At 29.8% G+C, this 19,944-nt stretch overlaps 1 protein-coding gene across 3 annotated transcripts in view; it reads right to left on the reverse strand.

The window, feature by feature from the left end:
• LOC125830918 (uncharacterized) overlaps positions 1–17,906 on the reverse strand; it is a 41,712-nt gene extending 23,806 nt beyond the window's left edge. Inside the window, exons 1-9 of one of the 3 annotated variants that reach the window (XM_049510109.1) lie at positions 17,876–17,906; positions 13,256–13,607; positions 13,145–13,178; positions 12,837–13,049; positions 12,644–12,733; positions 12,491–12,556; positions 12,315–12,406; positions 12,167–12,214; positions 11,929–12,073 (exon numbers count right to left, since the gene is read on the reverse strand). In XM_049510109.1, coding sequence (XP_049366066.1) covers positions 11,956–12,073; positions 12,167–12,214; positions 12,315–12,406; positions 12,491–12,556; positions 12,644–12,733; positions 12,837–13,049; positions 13,145–13,178; positions 13,256–13,607; positions 17,876–17,882 — 1,020 coding nt within the window. In that variant the 5' untranslated portion in view covers positions 17,883–17,906 and the 3' untranslated portion in view covers positions 11,929–11,955. Of the gene's footprint in view, positions 1–11,928; positions 12,074–12,166; positions 12,215–12,314; positions 12,407–12,490; positions 12,557–12,643; positions 12,734–12,836; positions 13,050–13,144; positions 13,179–13,255; positions 13,891–17,875 lie in introns of those variants that run through there. The other 2 variants (XM_049510107.1, XM_049510108.1) reach the window with 2 other exon arrangements.
• Between the last annotated feature and the right edge of the window lie 2,038 nt (positions 17,907–19,944).

Raw genomic sequence — 19,944 nt, forward strand, 5'->3', positions numbered from 1 at the left:
GTTATAACATTTTAAAAAATCGAATTACCAAATTAAGATTTTAATACAATATCATGTTCATTTCCAATTAACTTTAATTTAAACACAATATGATTCATACAGGAAGTAATTAACTATTATTTAAAAATCAATCGAAGAACCAAATAGACAATATATAAGTATTCACGAATTTTACTCAATTTCACGCAGATAAGGAAATTGTGAATACATTATTTATTGAAAATTCTACTTCTAATAATTTTAAATTTATAATTTCATTTTTTAAAAAAAAAAAACTATAATTGTTAACCTAAAGTAATCTAAGAAGAGAAAAAATAGATCTTGTTTCCCATTTCAATAAAAGAATTCACCTAATTAATTATTTTCTTTTAATTAGGCATAATTCAAAATTTCTTTTATGGAAGTACAAAAAATTACTTAAAAACCTATATACCAATAACTAATATTTAAAAATAAATAAAGAAAATAAAGTAAAAACAACAAATAAGGAAAAAAAGTAATTTAAGGAAAAAATTAATAGCATTAATGAGAAGATTAAGGGAAAAAATTAATAGCATTAATGATGAAATGATTTAAAATTTGGAAAAATGCAAAATAGATAAACTTCCAAGACAAATTTGTGAGCAATATTTTTTTAAAAAAAAAATTATAAGAAAAATCGCATTTTTTTAAAAAGTTAAATAAATATTTGAATTAAGAAGAGTGTCATCATTTTCTATTTTTAACTTTATTAGTATTTGATATGGGTATAATCATATAGATCTTTAGCAGAAGAGATGATCTAATTTAATTATAAAATATAAAATCGAATTACGTTAATAAATATTAATATATTTGTTACAAAGATTATAATAACTAATTCTTGTAATAAATAAATTAAAGAAAGTAAAAAAAAATTAAAAGAAGAAGTGATTTAAGGAAATGATATAAATGACATTAATTATCAGATTTAAGTTAAGGAAGTAAGAAAATTAATATGATTGTTGATGAACAAAATTAAAGATGGTTACCTTTGATATTTTGGTCTTTTAGTCTTTAAAATTAAAAAAAGGTCAACAAAAAAAATATATATATAAAAAAAATAAAAAATAATAATAATATATATATATATTCATTATTTCTAAGAATATAAAGTATGATTAAAGATAAAAAATAAAAAATAAAACAAACATTAATTAAAGGTGATACATAAGAAAAAAAGGGGAAAAGTTAAATAATAAAATTTACAAAAAACGGAATTAGAAGAATAAAATATTGAAAGAAATAATATGAGCACTAATTTAGAATCCATTCAAATCACAATAAAAAAAAATAAAACAAACATTAATTAAAGATACATAAGGAAAAATGAAACAAAAAAATTAAAGAAAAAGTTTAAAAAAAGAACGGAAGAATAATATATATATCCATTATTTCTAATAATATAAAGTATAATTAAATATAAAAAAACATTAATTAAAGGTGGTAAATAAGGAAAAAAATGAAAAAAATAAATAATAAAATTTACAGAAAAACGAAATTAGAGGAATACAAAATTGAAAGAAATAATGTAAGCACTAATTTAGGATCCTTTCAAATCACAATAAAAAATAAAACAAACATTAATTAAAGATAAATAAGGAAAAATTAAAGAAAATTTTTTTTTAAAAAAAAAGAACGGAAGAAGAATAAAAATGGAAAGTAATAATATGAGAACTAATTTAGGATCCTTTCAAATGATAATTGACAACATATATTTCTCCTTATACTTTTCTAATTTAATAATTAAAATGATTCTTTCTTTAAATAATTCTTCTTATCACTCATCAATTTTTCTAAAAGTTTTTCAACCAATATGATTTAATTTTTGTTTCACAATACAATTTTTCTTGTAGAAAACATTATAGTGCAACATCCTGTTAAAATTTTTTTTTTTATGAAGAGAAAATTTGTTACATGACTTTTCTTCTTATATCAACATCTTGAAGAATCATGAGATACTCTCTCTCTCTTTTCATAAAGAAATCATATTATATCATCATCAAGAAGTGACAAAGTTAAGGTGTCCATTTTTATTGATTTTAATACTTAATGTTTTTGTTTTGTAGGCTAAATATAAATAATTTTGAGAATTTCTTTTTATGTGTATATATATTTGTAATTGTACAATGATTTTGAATCGTAAGATTCTTAACCTATTTTAGATTCTAATAACTTTAGAAATATTCCTAATAATTTTATTTCTGCGTTTTTTTGGTTCTGATTTTTATTTTTATTTTTTTTATCCTGAAGCTTTAAACACATAATATGCTCAATTATTATTAATAAATTTGATTACTTTTTTAAAAAAAAAAGAAAAAAGAATATGGTGCAATTTGTAGTTAGTCGATCATATAGAATATCATACTAAATAGGATATTAGATTAACTCTTGCATAAAATTAATTTCAATTTTCATAAATCTAACGCTTACTGTCAATGATTTGACTATTATTTTACGCTAAAATCGATGAAATATTGTCCATTCTGAGATATCTTCTCTTCATCTCTAAATTTCCTTCCGAGGGGCTTTGTTGTTTCTGTTTTTCTTTTTCCATTGCTTGTTATCCTTCTTCCTTTCATGACATTTTTTTTAAAATTTCTTTGGTACGTTGTTGAATTTTTTTTCCTCTTTGATGCGTGCATGTTCAATGAAACTTGTTTGATGTTCCTGAAAAGTTAAAAAGTAAACAAAGGAAGAAAAACAATTAAAATAAAGAAGATGTTTGAAACACAATCATAAAAAGAAATGAAATATTGAGAAAGGAGCTAATCAAATAATGATTTTTTCTACTACTCCGTCAATAATGAACACATCAATATTAGTTGGTGAATGACTTTTACCATATTTTTGAAATGATTTGTGATTATCTACTCTATTTTAAATATCAAAGAAAACTCTTGATATTCTCTCATATAGGTTATCAACAATTATTTATTTCTCTTTTAATTTCTAATATTTATGTGCTACAGTTATGGGTATTAAAAACAACATAACTGCCACTAATATATTTAACATATTTGTTTCTTTATCTTATTCAATAATTCTTTTAATGAGAAAAAATAAATAAATAGAAATATTGGCCATACAGAGGTGCCACATAGGATTGTTTATATTCAGCTTTATATTACTATATATAATAAGTGGAATATCTACTACTTAGTACATGACAAGTGTTGGATGATATGTGTTCATAATGTTTTACATTCTTCTTTTATGGTTGTACCTTTAAAATTTATATTATTGGACAATTTAACACCATTAATTACCTACTACTTTATTAGCCAAAAAGTTTGACCCTATTTGGGCCCATTTATTATTTATATGTTGTCTATCTAATTCTTTTTTCCAACCTTTTATTTTAAACTTCTTGAAATTTAATTACCTATTTATTACTCTCTCTATGCACTTTTAATTGTTATGATTTCCTTTTTAGAGTCAAACTATAAGAATTTTAACTAATATTTTACAATGTGTTTTTTCATCATATTCATAGGCAAAAAATTACAATTTATAGTACTTTTTGTATAGATTTTGCATATTTAATTTTTTTTTTAAATATCGAATTAATACAATCTGATTTAACTTTCAAAATTAGTCAAATGGACTTTCAAAAAACGCAACATGACAAATACAAGTGGACGGAGAGAGTATATTTTAGCTACAAAATATATTAGAGGTACAACTTTTTAAAAAATTTAAATTTTTATTGCGTTGACTCTTGAAATCTTATCATTGTCATATGAATTTGAACAAATTATATATTATTAAAAGTTACATAAAAGATGCTATAAATCACAATAATTAGCAATTAAAAATATTTATAAATCATATAAGAAATTTGGTTGACTAATTGGAATAGAATAAGTAACATGTACTATTTGAAAATAACGTCAAAATTTCTAGAATTCACAATAAATTAACAACTGAAAATATTTATGATTATTCATGTAAATTGAAACATGAGTAACCTATATTATTCAAAACTAACGCAAAAATACTATAAATCACAACAATTTAATAACTTCAAATATATTTTTAAGAAAACATATAAAAAATCGACTGATCTTCAAATTCCATTTATATCACATAAATTTTTTTAAAAAAATTATTGGGCCCGTGCTGGCACGGGCACCAAATATCTATATATATGTGTCACAAATGAAAAAGTCTCAATCAAGGAAGCAACATATATCATTTACAAATGACTTAAAAAGCATTAAAAATTACAATAATTACCAATTTAAAATATTTAAAAGTTATATAATACAATACGTTGACTCTCAGAATTCTATCAGGCTCACATATATTGGGACAGAAAAAACAACACATATCATTTTAAAATTACCAAAAAAGTATAATAAATAATAATAATTAACAACTTAAAATATCTGAAAGACATTTTAAAAGGGTTAATTTTGTAATTTTATCCATATCACATAAATTAGGACAAAGTGACCAGTAATGTACGTTATTTGAAAGTTACATAAAAATATCATAAATCACAATAATTAATAACTTAAAACATTTTTTTTTAAAATATGAAAATTTGGATGACTCTCCAAATTTCATTTGTGTCACATAAATTGAGACAACAAAAATAATATATATTGGATCCATTTTAATTTATTTGTCTTATTTTTTATTTTTTTTATATTTAAAAATTGCGTAAAAATACTATAAATCATGATAATTGACAATATAAAATATGTTTTGAAAAAAATGCAAAAAAATCCTTTGATTCTTGAAGTGAATCTATCGTAAAAATACTATAAATCATGATAATTGACAACATAAAATATTTCAAAAATGTTGTATGTGGGTAGTCTTATTATGCCTTAAATAGCGTCAAAGAAAGTACAAGTTTATGATAAAAAAAACTTATTCCTTTATCCACGCAAACAATTGCTTCAAAAACTCGATTATTAGCCCAAACCATATCACTTATATAGCACATGCCACATTATCTAGTATATATATAGATTACAAGTTTTTCTACCCCTCACGTGACCACAACCAGCCATTGAATGACACGTGCCTAAAGGCGGAGAATTAGCGGGACATATGCAAATGATAGTTTTCACACTAATTAGCTTCCAATGAAAGGAATATAATTAATACCTTAATTGGCTAAGTTTTTTTTTTGGGAAAGGATTCAGTCCAGTAATAAAGTCTTCGGTAATCCTCAATGGCCCACTGGATTAAAGCCGCCTGGCTGCTTATATATTTAATGGTCAGGATGAATTTATGTTATACTATTTGGACATGCCTTCTCAAGCAAAACATTCAAACTAATTTTGATAATTCTTTTTTGTTGGATTACCGATCCCTAGATTTGCCTAAGGAATAGATATATTTTATTTGTTCCTTTGCAGATTATAGCAGTTACGTTATGTAAAGAAAATAAAGTAATGACACAATATTTTATCGCGAAAACCTCCGGCTCATAAAGGGTAAAAAACCACGACTTACACCTATGTAGGATTTAACTCCACTTCATTAAACTCTGAGCCTCAGCAAAAGATTACAAACCTATGTAACATAAGGAATTATAAACTCTAATTCCTAGACGTCAACAACCAACTAGATCGTCGACCTCACTCCAAGTTATGAATTCAGATTACAACTCTTGCAATCCTAGGAAGTGACTCTAATTTCTAAACTCCAACACAAACCCCCCAAGGTTTATGTTCCCAAGTCTTTAAGTCACCCAACTTGAAGACTCTATTCCTACTCCAATTTATACTTCACTGGATCTAGAAAGAATTAAAGATACGACTCGATAAAAACGCACTACAAGAAAACTTGACCTAAGAACTATAAAGCAAAAGCCCATGAATATAGATCAGGTTCTTCAATCTTATTTCCTTGCGTTGGCTACACTTTGTAATCAAAAATCACTCAAATATGAGTTGTATCAACTAACTCTTGTTCTTTTTTATTTGTTCTAGTTTGAGTGTTGCTAGTTTTAAAGGTACTCGATAATTAATAATCTCTTTAAGATAATATTTTTCTCCGATTTCTACTTGAGTCAATGGAAAAAATCACTAATTTCGATAAGATGATAAAGATAATATATTTTTAGAAGATCCATATGAATATATGGTCTCATTAATATTCTAAATTAATAATTTTTTAAAAGTACAAATATATCTAAGACAATTTAGTGAAATATGATTCTATTGTATTTTATTTTTTGTTAAAATTTAAATCTAGTTGAAGGTCATCGCTAACTTATTTTATTGCATCCAAAAGTTCTAGTAGTGTTTTTTTTGAACTGCACCATAAAATTGTGAAGAGTTCTAGATGCAATAAGTTTTTCCTTACACATAACTGTTTCCAAAGGTATTGTATTATCTTCAACTTCATCGTCGACATTTTTTCTCTAATGGTATGCACAATTTCTTCTAAGCACAAAACCTCTGAACATTTAGTAGGCGTTTGGCCATTCAATACCATATCACGATATGGTATCGTGAGATGGAATCAGCGTTTAAACATGCAATTTTACGCTGATTCCATCTCATGATTCCATATCATGAGATGTGATTCCATATTCTCCAAAAACCATGATATGGAATTATATGGTAATTTCATATCATAATTTGAGATATTTTAATACAGAAATTGATTCACGAGTTTATATTTTGTTAAAATAACCCCACATTTATATCTACTAACCATTTATTTCATATATAAATAAAATTTATAATCACATCATTACTTTTTAAAATTTATTATTCTCACTGACATAAAATTTATTATTCTCACCAACATAGTCACTTTAACTCCCACCAACCGATTGTTAAAGTAATGAAATATTTGTGGTCTATGAGCATGAAAATATAGTTACATATGTTATTGACCAACAAATGGCTTAAAGTAACAATGTTGGCTCCTCTTCTCGGTCACATGATCGAGAAATGCAAGTTCAACGTGAGGAAGTTGTATGTACTATGTGAGAGGATTATATTAAAGATTAGTACACTACAATTTATGTTCAATTTTTTTTTTATTAAATTAAAGTTAGATGAAACAATTACTTAAGTGGAGAACAAATAGCTTTGTAATAATTTATTATGCGATTTTATAAATTTTTGTTTATTTGATAAGTTGAATAAATAATTGGGGTTATTTTAATAGTTTTACAACTTATGAGATTTTTATGTTTATGAGAAAATATACAACACAAAAATTCTATATCGCATGTCCAAACAAAATTTCAATTTCATCTCATGATTCCATATCACGATACCATATCGCATGGCCAAACGGGCCTTTATTATTTTCACCCAAGTAATCCAACAGGTTATTGATATCCGTTTTATTGTGGTAACCGAGATCATTAATAATGACCTCAAGTTCATGAATGACGTTTTCACAAGTGGGTTCACTCAAATTCTCTGATATTTCATCCCCCGAGCGAATTTTGCAATGTCGAAAATAATTTGCTATTTTCTCTTGCTTATGTCATCCAAGCCGGCATTACAAAATTAATAACATCCAAAACATTAATCTTTCCAATGAATCATTTAACAAAAGAATATATTACAATGAATCATATACATACATTGTACTTTATGTATAATTAATTTTTTCATGTGAATTCAATAAATATTGTAATATCTCGCAAATTGAAATAGCTAGGAAGAAGCTAAGAACTGGAAATAGTCATCTTTAGGAAATAATGAAAATCTGGGAATTTGTTTAAGTTAGAAAAAGTGAGTTTTTGGTCGACTTCAAACGGCCATAACTCCTAGCTCAGAATGAGTTAGGTGTACTTCCAGATATGGTTGGAATGATCTTTCCAACGCCGCCAAGTTTGCGCGATTCCGAATTCGTATGAGTAAGTTATGCTCTTTGGAAGTTGGGTTGTTGGATTAACAAAAGTCTAATCCGGATTTTGGAAGGGTATTTCAGTTTTTTCCTTACCTAATTATTCTAATTCATTTTTAGGAGTTTAATTAGGGTAAAGTTTGATTTTAGTCAGTTTTAGAAAAGTGAATTTCACGTTAGGGCTTGGAGAAAGGAGAAGAACGTTCAAGATTTGTCGAGATTAGCTTGTGGATTTCGTCGGGGGTGATCCCTACAAGGTATGTGTGATCACATAGCGTTGGGTTAGTTTACCCACACGCCAATCATGATTTATTTCAGCGAATTTAAGTTATTGAAAGCTTAGAAATTGAGTTCTTGATGAGTTTGTTGAAGTTGTATTAAATTCTTGATTCGTTGAAATAGTTGAGGAGTTGTTTGATCTGAATCTGTGATTTTAGGTTTGATTTTGAGTAGATACTGATGTACTTTGAACATATAATTGATTCTAAGTGTTTAGGGAAAGAACCCATGGAGTTTAGAGGGTTTAGAGCTGGAAAACGAAGAAGAAATTTCGTCGATCGAAATTTGGCAGTGCCTCCGCGTCGCGGAGCTAGTCCCCAGTTTTGGGAAAAGTCGTTTCACGTCGCGGAGCGGTCACGGACCGTTCTGCCTCAAAAGATATTTTCGGAACCAAAATTTAAATGATTCTCCGCGTCGTGGACCCATCCTTAAATATTGATATTTTGATTTTTTTTTCCTCATGTTTAGTTATCTAAAATTATTCCTAAACATTAGGAGATCTTTCCTATCACAAATCACAATCTTTGAATTCATAATTCAATTCAAGGAAAGTTAAGAGTCAAGTTAGAAGTTAGTATGCTAATGTACTTTTTGTCAAGGCAGTTTTGTCTGCTAGTCCTTCTCATACATCCGACTACCTTCTCATGGTCATTGAAGGAAACGCGAGGTTCCTCATCTGGAGATCAGAAGATATTAGATGGATTAGATACATTGTAGAATCACTAGGATCATTATTTGTAATTTTGCGATATGGTGTTCAATTAATCTTACCCAAAGATGATTGTGACAGGATACCATTAACGTTCATCCCAATAGGAGATGAGAGAGGAGTACAAGATGATGAGTGCACATATGGGACAAGAAATTTTCGAGTTTTCCAAGTCGATTTAGCTGCTGGCAAAATGGTGGAAACCAGGGAATTAGGGGACACGACTTTTTTTCTAGGTGCTAATACTTCTCTCTCAGTCCAAGCTTCTCAATTTCCAGGAATCAAGCCCAATCATATTTATTTTACAGACAATTATTTTGTAGGGAAAAAGGATGAATTTACCCCCGAACTTTGATAAATGGTACGTCTATGCCCTCCGTTATACTTTGGGTCCATCTCAGCCCCTGCCGTCCAATTATCGGTACACACATGCCCCTCTCACTAACGGCCCTCTCATCCTATACACGTGTTTTAATCCTAATCAACTACCCGTTTGATCATTATTTTTAACCCATAAACTAACAACCCGCCCCATAAACCCATACCCACCCGATTCCCTCTAAAATATTCAATTAAAATACCCAAATCTTCCGATCATCTCCTCCACCGCCACCGGCGATAAAAACGAAAAATTCTGCTAATCCTTCTCGAAGTAGTAATGTGAGTACAGCTGATGTGGATTTTTCTGATGAACAGAAGTTGGATACAGAGGTGATTTCAGGGGTAAATTCTGTTGAGCCGCGGATGGATCAGGAATATAAGGCGATCACTCCTATCAATATTGTTGAACCAGTGTTGCAAATTCAAGAGTCTTCATCAGATGAAGAGAAGATCAATGCTCTATTTGAAAATCCAGCGATGGAAGTTGATGATGTTGAGGTGCAAATTCAAGAAGCTGCTGGTGAAGGAAATGGTGTTTTGGAATTTGAGAACACAATACCAGAAAATAATCTGCCTAAGGAACCAGCACACCTGCAGCAAGGTTTTATTGTTGATGTTAATGAGGACTGTAATGCATATTCGGAACTTCAAGGCTTCAAGCCAATAATACAAACTGTGTTGGACTTCTAACTGGTTGTGGGGACTCTGCAATCAGGAACAATTGGGAGCTAAATACTTTTTCTCCGATTCAAGAACATATGATTCCTGACTTTGCGAATGTCAAGTCAAATATAACTATGCCTGAAATATATGGTACTTTGGCTGAATATAGGGATGCTGATGTATTGATGAATCTGGACAATAAGCTGATCAATGCTTTTGATTTTTCTAAACGAATAATTCAATCAAATTGATAGGAGGACATAAAGCTAGTCATCGAAAACTCGTCGCCGGTGGTGGCGGAGGAGATGATCGGAAGATTTGGGTCTTTTAATTGAATATTTTAGAGGGAATCGGGTGGGTATGGGTTTATGGGGCGGGTTGTTAGTTTATGGGTTAAAAATAATGATCAAACGGGTAGTTGGTTAGGATTAAAACACGTGTATAGGATGAGAGGGCCGTTAGTGAAAGGGGCATGTGTGTACCGATAATTGGACGGCAGGGGCTGAGATGGACCCAAAGTATAACGGAGGGCATAGACGTACCATTTATCAAAGTTCGGGGGTAAATTCGTCCTTTTTCCCTATTTTGTAACATACCTAGCCTATGAAGAAGGAGGAGGGTTGGACATGGGGGTGTTCAACTTAGCAGATGGCAGCATCCAGCCGCATTACAACGGTGTTTCCCTCAGTTGCTTTTGTCCTCCAACTTGGGTAACGCCAACTCTGTATTGAGTCAACTTGGGGATCTTTGTTGTTTAATTCAGGTTCGCTCACGAAATCGGGTAATTTGAATCAGACCAGTTTACTTATTTTCAAGAATTCCTATTGAAGTATTAACTATATTTTGAAAATTTGAGAGTTATCCTAGTCAATCGTTAAATTTGGTTGTACTTTTAGATTGATTACTGATACAACAAAGTTCATTATATTTGAAAGACGCAAAAGTTATGTATTAGATACATTTCTGCCTCTTTTTTTTTTCTTGATATGTAGTGTTCTTCCTGATTCCCACCTAACCAAATTAAACTTCCTTGTGATAAGGAGAAAGAGAAGACTTCCCATCTTTGAACTTTCGAGAGTCGTAAGAGAAAGTAGAAACCTGAATATGAATTGAATCTATGACGAGTCTTAATATATATATCTAAGATAATTTAGTGAAATATGATTCTATGTGTGTTTTATTTTTTGTTAAAATTTAAATCTAGTCGAAGATCATCTCTAACTTATCCTACTTATGATCGTCTTTACTGTATGCATTATGCAGTGAGGAATTTGTTCCATCTTTTGTCTATGCCTTTTTTTTGGCTTTGACGTTGGAGTAGTTGGTGTCTGCATACTCATGATAACACAGAGTACAGCCAGGGAAATGAGCAAGGACTTAACTTAGGCACACTGGAAGTGTGTGTTTACATTTTACACTATCACTATACTTGTAACTTGCTTTGTTTATCAGGTTTACTAATTTCACTTTTATGGGGCATGAAAAAGAGTCATCTGATGCTTTGGTGTTTCTCATAAAATAGAAAAAAATAATATTAGTAACATTCCACACCTTTAATCAGTTCAGTTTTGACTTTTGACTGAAGATGCTTTTTGTTTCCCAACATATAGCCACTTCCCCACTAGAAAAGTGGAGATCTTCAACAGAAGAATGGGCCATTCACTATCTATACAGCTTTCTCATTGTCGGCATGTTCATTGTATTTAATCTTAGGGAACAAAAGTATACAGATATGAGAGTGTAAACATGTTTGCATATATATATATATTGAACAATAAATTATATGTATGAACTATTGATATCTGTTTTTTTTTTTCATTTCATATTTAGGCTACATATATATCTTGCAAACACAAAACTCTATCCCTCTATTCTCCTTTTGTATATTTACTGCTATTTTGCTACATAAAGTAATATTGTGTTTCCTTTACTTGTTACCCTTTTATCCTTTTCTGGGGAAACAAGCACCAAATACCAATGTTGTATTGTTCAAAAAATGAACTCATGTTGCCTTTTCTGCTAATTTGTTGCCTTTTCTCATGTTAAGGCATAAAAATCCCTGTTTAGCATCATCCTGCACACTGATAAGAGTGAGGAAACCATTTCTTTAACAAATGGTGTTTAAGCTTCATGACCAAAACAAAAATGCCATAGCAAGGTATGTGCATCACCGCCACCGATGAATACCTGAAATTTTCAATCAGAAAAAGGGTTCATTTTCTTGAATCTTAAATTTCTTATAGATCAAAATTTGCAGTAGACATGAAACAAAATGCATACCACAGAGGAGAAAATGAAGATGACAGATCAAGAAATGGATAAGGCCACCTGTTTCCAAAATAAGACCAGTAGCAATTAGTTGTCCAAACAGATGAAACTTAAAATATACTAATTGCAACTGGTAAAAGAACAGTATTTTTTTTTTTACCATATTGACATACAAGCATGGACTCCCCATTGAAAAACAACATAAACTGCTGTCCACAGAAAGAAATATCCAATTCGAAACCAAGGGAAACGCTGAAATTCATGAAAATTATAAGGAATTACTCAACTTATGAAGATGATTTTTGAGACCAAATGAGAAAAGTTGGTTCAACTTACCAAAGAATTGAGAGCTGTATCACCAAGTAGAAACACTACATTGATCGAATGCATGTTTATTATCCACTACAACATAAATGTAACATCAATTAGAAACACGAAACATCTCTGAACTTTATCCACTATAACAGTAAAGTCACGTAGAATACTTACAAAGTTTAAATTATAACCCCTTATGGTCAGAAATGGAACAAGTATGAACCAGAAGACGCAGTCAGTAAGCGTTACTGCTCCTGCATTCATCTTTCATAACATAAAAGGAAAACAAAAGTTAGTAATATGCAAAACTTGTGCATTCGTTGTCATAGGATAAAACACAATCTTTTTGATTACTCGTCGATTTTACCTGGAAAATTATCTGAAAAACATATCCCCAGAAATCAGCAATTTGGCGAGAACTCTGTTCTGCATTTTCCATTACCTGTTTTGCAGCATTTGAACTAGTGCTATTTTCTACATTCATAGACAATCTTCGCGAACTATACTCAATATCTTGCCTCTCATTACCAACTTTATTTTGATACTGATAACATCCATACATTGAGAGCACAGATCCAAGCTACATTCATATAACAAGAAATCGCGAGTAAAAAAATACAGAACAAAAAAAAAAGAAAAATTGACTTCAACTTCAATGTTGGTGCTATTACTTACCCCAAAATAAATTGTGATCAATGTGAATGTCCACCTGTTCAGTAGCCAATACAATACATAAGCACATTTTCAAGATTCATAAATCATAATCATTTGTATAAACATACTTACTGTGTATAATAGTAAAAGAGTTCCCCTCCATCAACAACAACATTCATGATTAACAATAACAAGAGGATTAAAAACGCGACGACTCTATATCCAAGAAGCCAACCAGGATGTATAGTTTTAAGACATGGTTTCCAAACTTCATCTTCATACAAAAGTCCAGGAGAGTCTTTCTCCTCTTCTCTCCTCCTATTTCTCGAACCGTGTGGACCTTCGTACTTTGTTATGAGAATAGATGCAAAAACCATTGAAGCAAAAATCCAAATGGAACACAATGTAACCCTCCAATTCAACCAGTAATTTGATGTTGTTGTATCAACTGTCATAGCTGGTTGCCATGAATTTTTTGGTGCTCCTGTTAGAAAACTCATTGTATCACAACAAAATTCCCCAAAGGGTCCAGAAAAAACACAACACTAAAGAATGTTCTTCTTTTTGTTCAAAAGAATTTGAATACATACAAAGAATTGAAATCCCAAAATTGATTAAAGATTATATAATGAAACTGTAGTAGTATGATATTGACACTATATACATTTGATATGTGAAAGTAAACAGAGATTCCAAACTTTCAGCATGCATTTGCACAGAAAGATATGTAGAAAAAATAATTTTAATATAATGTTTTGAAATAAAAGAAGGCAAGTTCTTAATTGTAAGCAAAGGAAAGTTGGCATACTTACAGGTGATGTGTAAGAATAGATGCTTTGCTTCTTTGCTTTGGAGGAATCAATTTTTATTTATTTTTTAACAAAAGAAATAAATAAAATTGGAAAAAAAGAGAATAGAGAGAGGACAAAAAGAATGGTGTTCTTTGAGCACAAGCTTCTTTATTTTGTTATCCTAATAGGATTTGCCTAATTGGATTAGTCACTAAGTCTATAATCCAATATGCCCATGCAAATTAAATATGAAATTCTTAGACATAGAGGATATGCCACTTTTTTTAGTTTTATGATATTCCAACTGTAATTTGGGGGGGGGGGTACCCACCTGTCTTGGTGAAAGGAAAGTTTTTGTTGGATTGATAGTTGATTCTTCTTTTAACACAAAAAAAAAAAAAAAAAGAAGTATATGCTAGAATAGGTTTGTAACCTTCCAATAAAGAAATATATAATGTTCTTTATAAAGTTTTTGGAATTATATCATTGTAAAACTTCAGATTTGTCATCTTCACTTGTATTTTTATTATTTTTTATGACTGTGGTGTTCAGACAACTTTCACGTACATCAATTAATTTTATCAGAAATTACATTAGGTAGCAACATGTATCAACTCTATTCATGGATTTGAACTTGAGACTTTATGGGTTTCAACCACTTTATTGACCACTAGGCTGTCTCTTAAGAACAATGTTCACTAGTTTGTTTTTTTTATAATAATATACATATTTTTTAAAAGTATCTGAAGTGATTATTCCCGTCAGTCCAATAATTGGGTTATTTGCTTAAACTTTCAATCTTGTATTCCCAATTGATAGATTCCATTTGAGTTTTTCTTTTAAAATTAAAAGATAATTTTTCAAGGAATAATGTGCTACCATTATAAAATTGGAGGTCTTAATATTGAAACTTGTGATTACCTCATTTTTAATTTTGAAATTTGAAATTAGACAGTCAAATAATTTAACATTATAACATATCATATATATAAATCTCAAAAAAAAAAAATATTTATTTGTATCATATTTTGATCGCAATTGGGGACATGTTAAAAAGTATAATGAAGTAACTAAAAGTGAGTACCCTCAAGTATTTTAATCGTTAAGATGAGATGATCATACAATACCTGGTCTAAAAATATCAAGATCTTATTGTCATGGGCGTAGCTACCCTATAGTGAGGGACACCCTTCATCAGAAAACAATATCGTATATATAAGTAAAATGATATATGAAGTGATTAAATAATATATTTTGGACACTTTGGATAAAACAAGGTGTTGTAGTCTAGTTATTTTAGATGCCTTGAAAGAGCTCCAAGTGTTCATGTGTTCAAATCTCATTAGTAACAACTTTTTTTTCCCTATTTTTAGACATTCTTCGTGAAATTCCTGATTCTGCGATTGCTTATGGTGGGCAGAGGCGGATCTATTAAGGGGTGTGGGGGTGCCACGCCACCCCCGAACTTCGACGAAAACTCTATATATACATAGGTATATATATATAATATTTATATTTATATAAAGCGTGCCGCCCACAGAACAAAATTGGCTTGTGGTGCCACGGTAGGAGGGCAACTTTAGAAGGCTGATGTTGCGGGTTCGAATTCTATTTGTACCTTTTTTTTTAGAAAGATGTTTTTTTAAGAAAAAGGAAATTGCTGCACACATTCTTTTAAGAAAAATGATAGAACTAAAATTAATTTATATCGAAAAGATGAATAATTTAATCAAATATAAAATTAATTTAATTGATAAGTCTATTTGGCACCCACGGAGTCTAAATCCTAGATCCGCCACTGATGGTGGGGAATGGTGAAAAATAAGACAAATAAGGAAAGAGCATGATATGATGTTTCAAATTTCGATCATAAGAAATGAGGAGGTTGAGAAAATTAGGACAAATCAGGTAGGACCTATATGGGCCCACACTCCTAAGCCCATATTGTTAATTAGTCACATGGATAGCGTACACGCTATCAGGCCCAAATACGTAGACTTTACTCTTTAAGCCCTATGTTTAAGGCATTTTTTGGACTCTTGTCGGTGAAGGGCCCACTTTATAGCCCAATAAAATACCTCTATTTAGTCCCCTTTGTTTTGGGGCTTGTAGCTTGATTCTCAAGCAAAGTTCAAAGTCTATATTCCCACTATAGTTTATCTTTTCTTCCTACATAATTTTCATTTTTTCCAATAAATTTGGAGGTAATTGTTATTATATGATTATTAGAACAATTGCCTTTCGAAAACAACCAACAAGATAGAGATAAGGTCTTCGTATATGTTATTTATGGAGTCATGTTGTTAACTTGTTATTAGAGTGCATCAAGAGTTTGCACATGCATGCATTAAGTTGCAGCTTAAAGAAAACTTACACATAACCCCCATCCAACGACGGAGCAATAATTTTAACAAAAGTGTTCAAAATATGAAGAAGTAAACACATAAAAAAGTTGAAGGAAGTTCAACAACTACTATATATGCATAAAATATAATTTTAGCCATTTATAAACAGGTCGAAGATGGTTCATATGAACCCCTCGACCTGGCTCCGACCCGCCCCATCTCAAGATATATAATAAAAGGAAACTCATTAGTAGTTGAAACGTAATTTAATCTCAATGATTAACTTCCAAACGGAGGAAATTAGTTCCGTAATTAAGCGGGTCAATGGGCTGTCGCGTCCTTTTTAAATTTTTTTTCAGATTTTCTCATGATACTAAATTACAAATTATGATGGATTCAAAGTAGGGGTGTGCACTATTCGGATTAAACCGAATAACCAAACCAAACCAAACCAAATTTTTATTTGGATTGGTTTTTTGGTTTTTCGGATTGGTTTTGGATTAATAAATTACTTTGTTTGGTTTTTTGGTTTGGTTTTGGATTTTAAAAGATAAAAATCGAAAAAAACCGAATTATATATATATATACTGCGTGGAGTCGCGTGGTGTGCCACATAAGTCAAAAGGTGTACAAAATTACAAAAAAAATGAGTTCAAGGGGGTAATAGGACCTTAATTTAGTTAAGGTGTGTCTCTGGGATTTCGGTCATAGTCTAGGGGTACTTGTGTCTTCTCCCTTTTATGTTTGAATTACATCTACAATAGGTATACTTATAAGTATTGTGTTTTAAGTTTTACTTATGATTTATATTAGAAAGTATATTTAAGGGATTAAATATTATTACTTTGGTTATATATGTTATTAATTATTGACATAACCGAATAACCAAACCGAAAAAAGCCAAACCGAATAGAGAAAAACCAAACCAAACCAAATTTATTTTGGATCGAATTGGGTTACACTTTTACAAAACCGAAAATCCAAACCGAATAGTGTAAAACCAAACCAAAAAATCGAATGCACACCCCTAATCCAAAGTAGCAACAGATAAGACATGTTAACCAAAAAAACTAGAGAAAATATAATATAGCTAAATGTCAACTATTTTTTTTAGTATTTTAAAGCAATCTTTGTCTGCTAATGGTTACTTCAATTACAGAGCATTTCTCTATTTAAAGAGTGATTTTTGTCGGAATACGAACTTGTAATCTAGTCATAAAGTGATAATTGAAACTATATCCCACTAAATCAATCCATTTCTAAGTTTAAATTTAACTAATTAAAAATATTTACAAGTGTTAAATTTCAAATGAAAGTAAACAATCTTTTAATGTGTATGTATATATCTTGTATATATTTTCATTCACACGAGTCTATGTGATCAGGCTATTGCAAAGTGAAGAAAGGTGGGAATATATATGTCTTGCCTTGACCTATGCCTACTTACGTCAATACCCATAATGAATCAATAGTGTCTACTAATTTCAAATCCTAGATTTGCCCGCTGACTTCATGTTATTGTTTTTGTACTACAAAAGAATGTATCACCTGTTTCTATGCTACTTATTCTTAAATTCAGAGAGAGGAAAAGCACAAAAAGATTTCGAATGACAAACCTCTCATTTCAAGTTACTGAAGATGCACCCCACTCTGGTCCAAATTAAGCTACTCAAGTTTTAGGAAAATGACACAACTTAAATAGATTATAACTAATTTTACAAGACAAACTAAATACTTACTTGTTCACTTCTTCTTCCAGAGAAATACCAAAAGAATGATAAAACAGAACAGATATATTGAGCATTTCTAACTAATTTGTTCCTTGCAGCTATTATTGACTAAAGAGTTCTTAAAATGAAATACCATCAAAGAGAACTTTATTATCTTGGTATAGTGATGGCAAATGGACGGATTGGATCAGATTTGGATAGATTAGAAATGGGTTGAAACTGATTGGATTACAACCCGCTCATTTTAGCAGGAGTAAAAACAAATGGAAGAAGAATGTATCTTGCATCCATTTTATTGTATCTTCATTTTTAAAAAAATCTCAAAGACAAGCTTACACACAAACAAAGGTTGTGGTAGAGCAGTAAGTACTCCTTCATCCTTAACCAAGAGGTCTCGAATTCGAGCACCCTTGGGTACGGAGTTGCCTTTGTTAGGGAGCGCTTACCCCCAATGTGAGACTTTCCGGCACGAATTCGAATTTAGTCGGACTTCAATGTGGGTACTGAACACCGGTTAGGAAACCACAACCCTAAATTTCATATATGACATATATTATATTACTATTTTCAATTTATAGCAGTAGATTTAAACTTTAAAGTTGTAACATTAAAAATTTCAGGTTCTAACAATTGATTAAAAAAAAGAAGTTGTTTTTAATAATTGAAAACATTTGTTTTAAAAAAAAAACATTTTTGAAGGAAAAAGGTAAAAAACAGAAATAGGGGTGTTAATTTAATTTGAATTGAGTGTAGATAATTACTAATTAGCACGAATTAAGGAATTCAAACTTATTAAGAATATTTAGTTTCCTTAATTCACTCAAATTAGTTAAACTTAATTAAAAATTTTGATTTTATCCTCTTTTTTTTTTGTTCAACATTTCTCTCTCTTCAATTTTCTGCCAAAAATCTTCTCACTGTTGAGGAATTGAAGTTATTTTCTTTGAAAAATCTTGATTTTGTTGTGATGGACAACTACGTATCAATATTAATTAAATATGGTGGAAGATTGGAAGATGGAATCGTTCAGGTTAGTATTTATTATTGTTTACTGATTGGTCAAAAATCGTTTTTGTTAATTTTTGTTCATAATACGTTTTAGTTAATTTTGTTCATAATACGTTTTGGTAAGTTTCTTTTTTGTTTGTTTGATTAATGATTTCGTGAGAAATAGGCGCAATATATGAAAGATTTGAGTATAAATGTATAAAATATAAATAGTTTTATCGTTATAGATTAAGTAGGTATAGTAAAATTGTAATATTGATTACTGTTTTCTTTTTTCGAAAATATAAATTAAATGTAAAATGTTGAATGAATTTGGTAGTATAAATGTAATGAAATTGGTATGAAAGTGTGTTCACTAATGTGTAAAAAAGTTATTTAGATTTTTGAAAAAATGTATGAAAAGTGTTTTAATTTGATATGAAATTGAAATTTTATTGATTATATATGTTTTGTCATTTGTGTATAAATTTGTGTGAAAGTAATGAATTATTTGGTATGAGAAATGTATAAAATTGGTATGAATGACGATTGTTGTATGAAATGTGTATTAAGTGAGTATGAAATGTGAAATATTATTTTTTGTATGAAATTTGTTTTGCAGTGTACTGTCCGAATGATAATTGTATGAAAAAATAATGATGAGTGTGTATAATTTTGTTGTTATTATAATCAATTTATGATGGAAGAGGAAAATATGCAATTCAAAAAGTGTCGGAGCATAAATTGATACAAAAAAATATTGTTTCAGTGCGTATTATCATATTATATATAGTTTTGTAAAGTTTTTTGTACTTTTGTATCCTTAATACTAACACAATAATTTATGATGGAACAGGAAAATATGCAATTCAAAAAGTGTCGGAGCATAAATTATTGTCGTCTGGATCAAAAAAGAATTGTAGGGAGACCACAACATGAACGTTGGAAAGGATTTGCTGATGTGAAAT

This window comes from Solanum verrucosum, unplaced genomic scaffold (assembly GCF_900185275.1).
Source record: "Solanum verrucosum unplaced genomic scaffold, falcon-dt-bn FXZP01000049.1, whole genome shotgun sequence".
In the NCBI taxonomy this organism is placed as follows: Eukaryota; Viridiplantae; Streptophyta; class Magnoliopsida; order Solanales; family Solanaceae; genus Solanum; species Solanum verrucosum.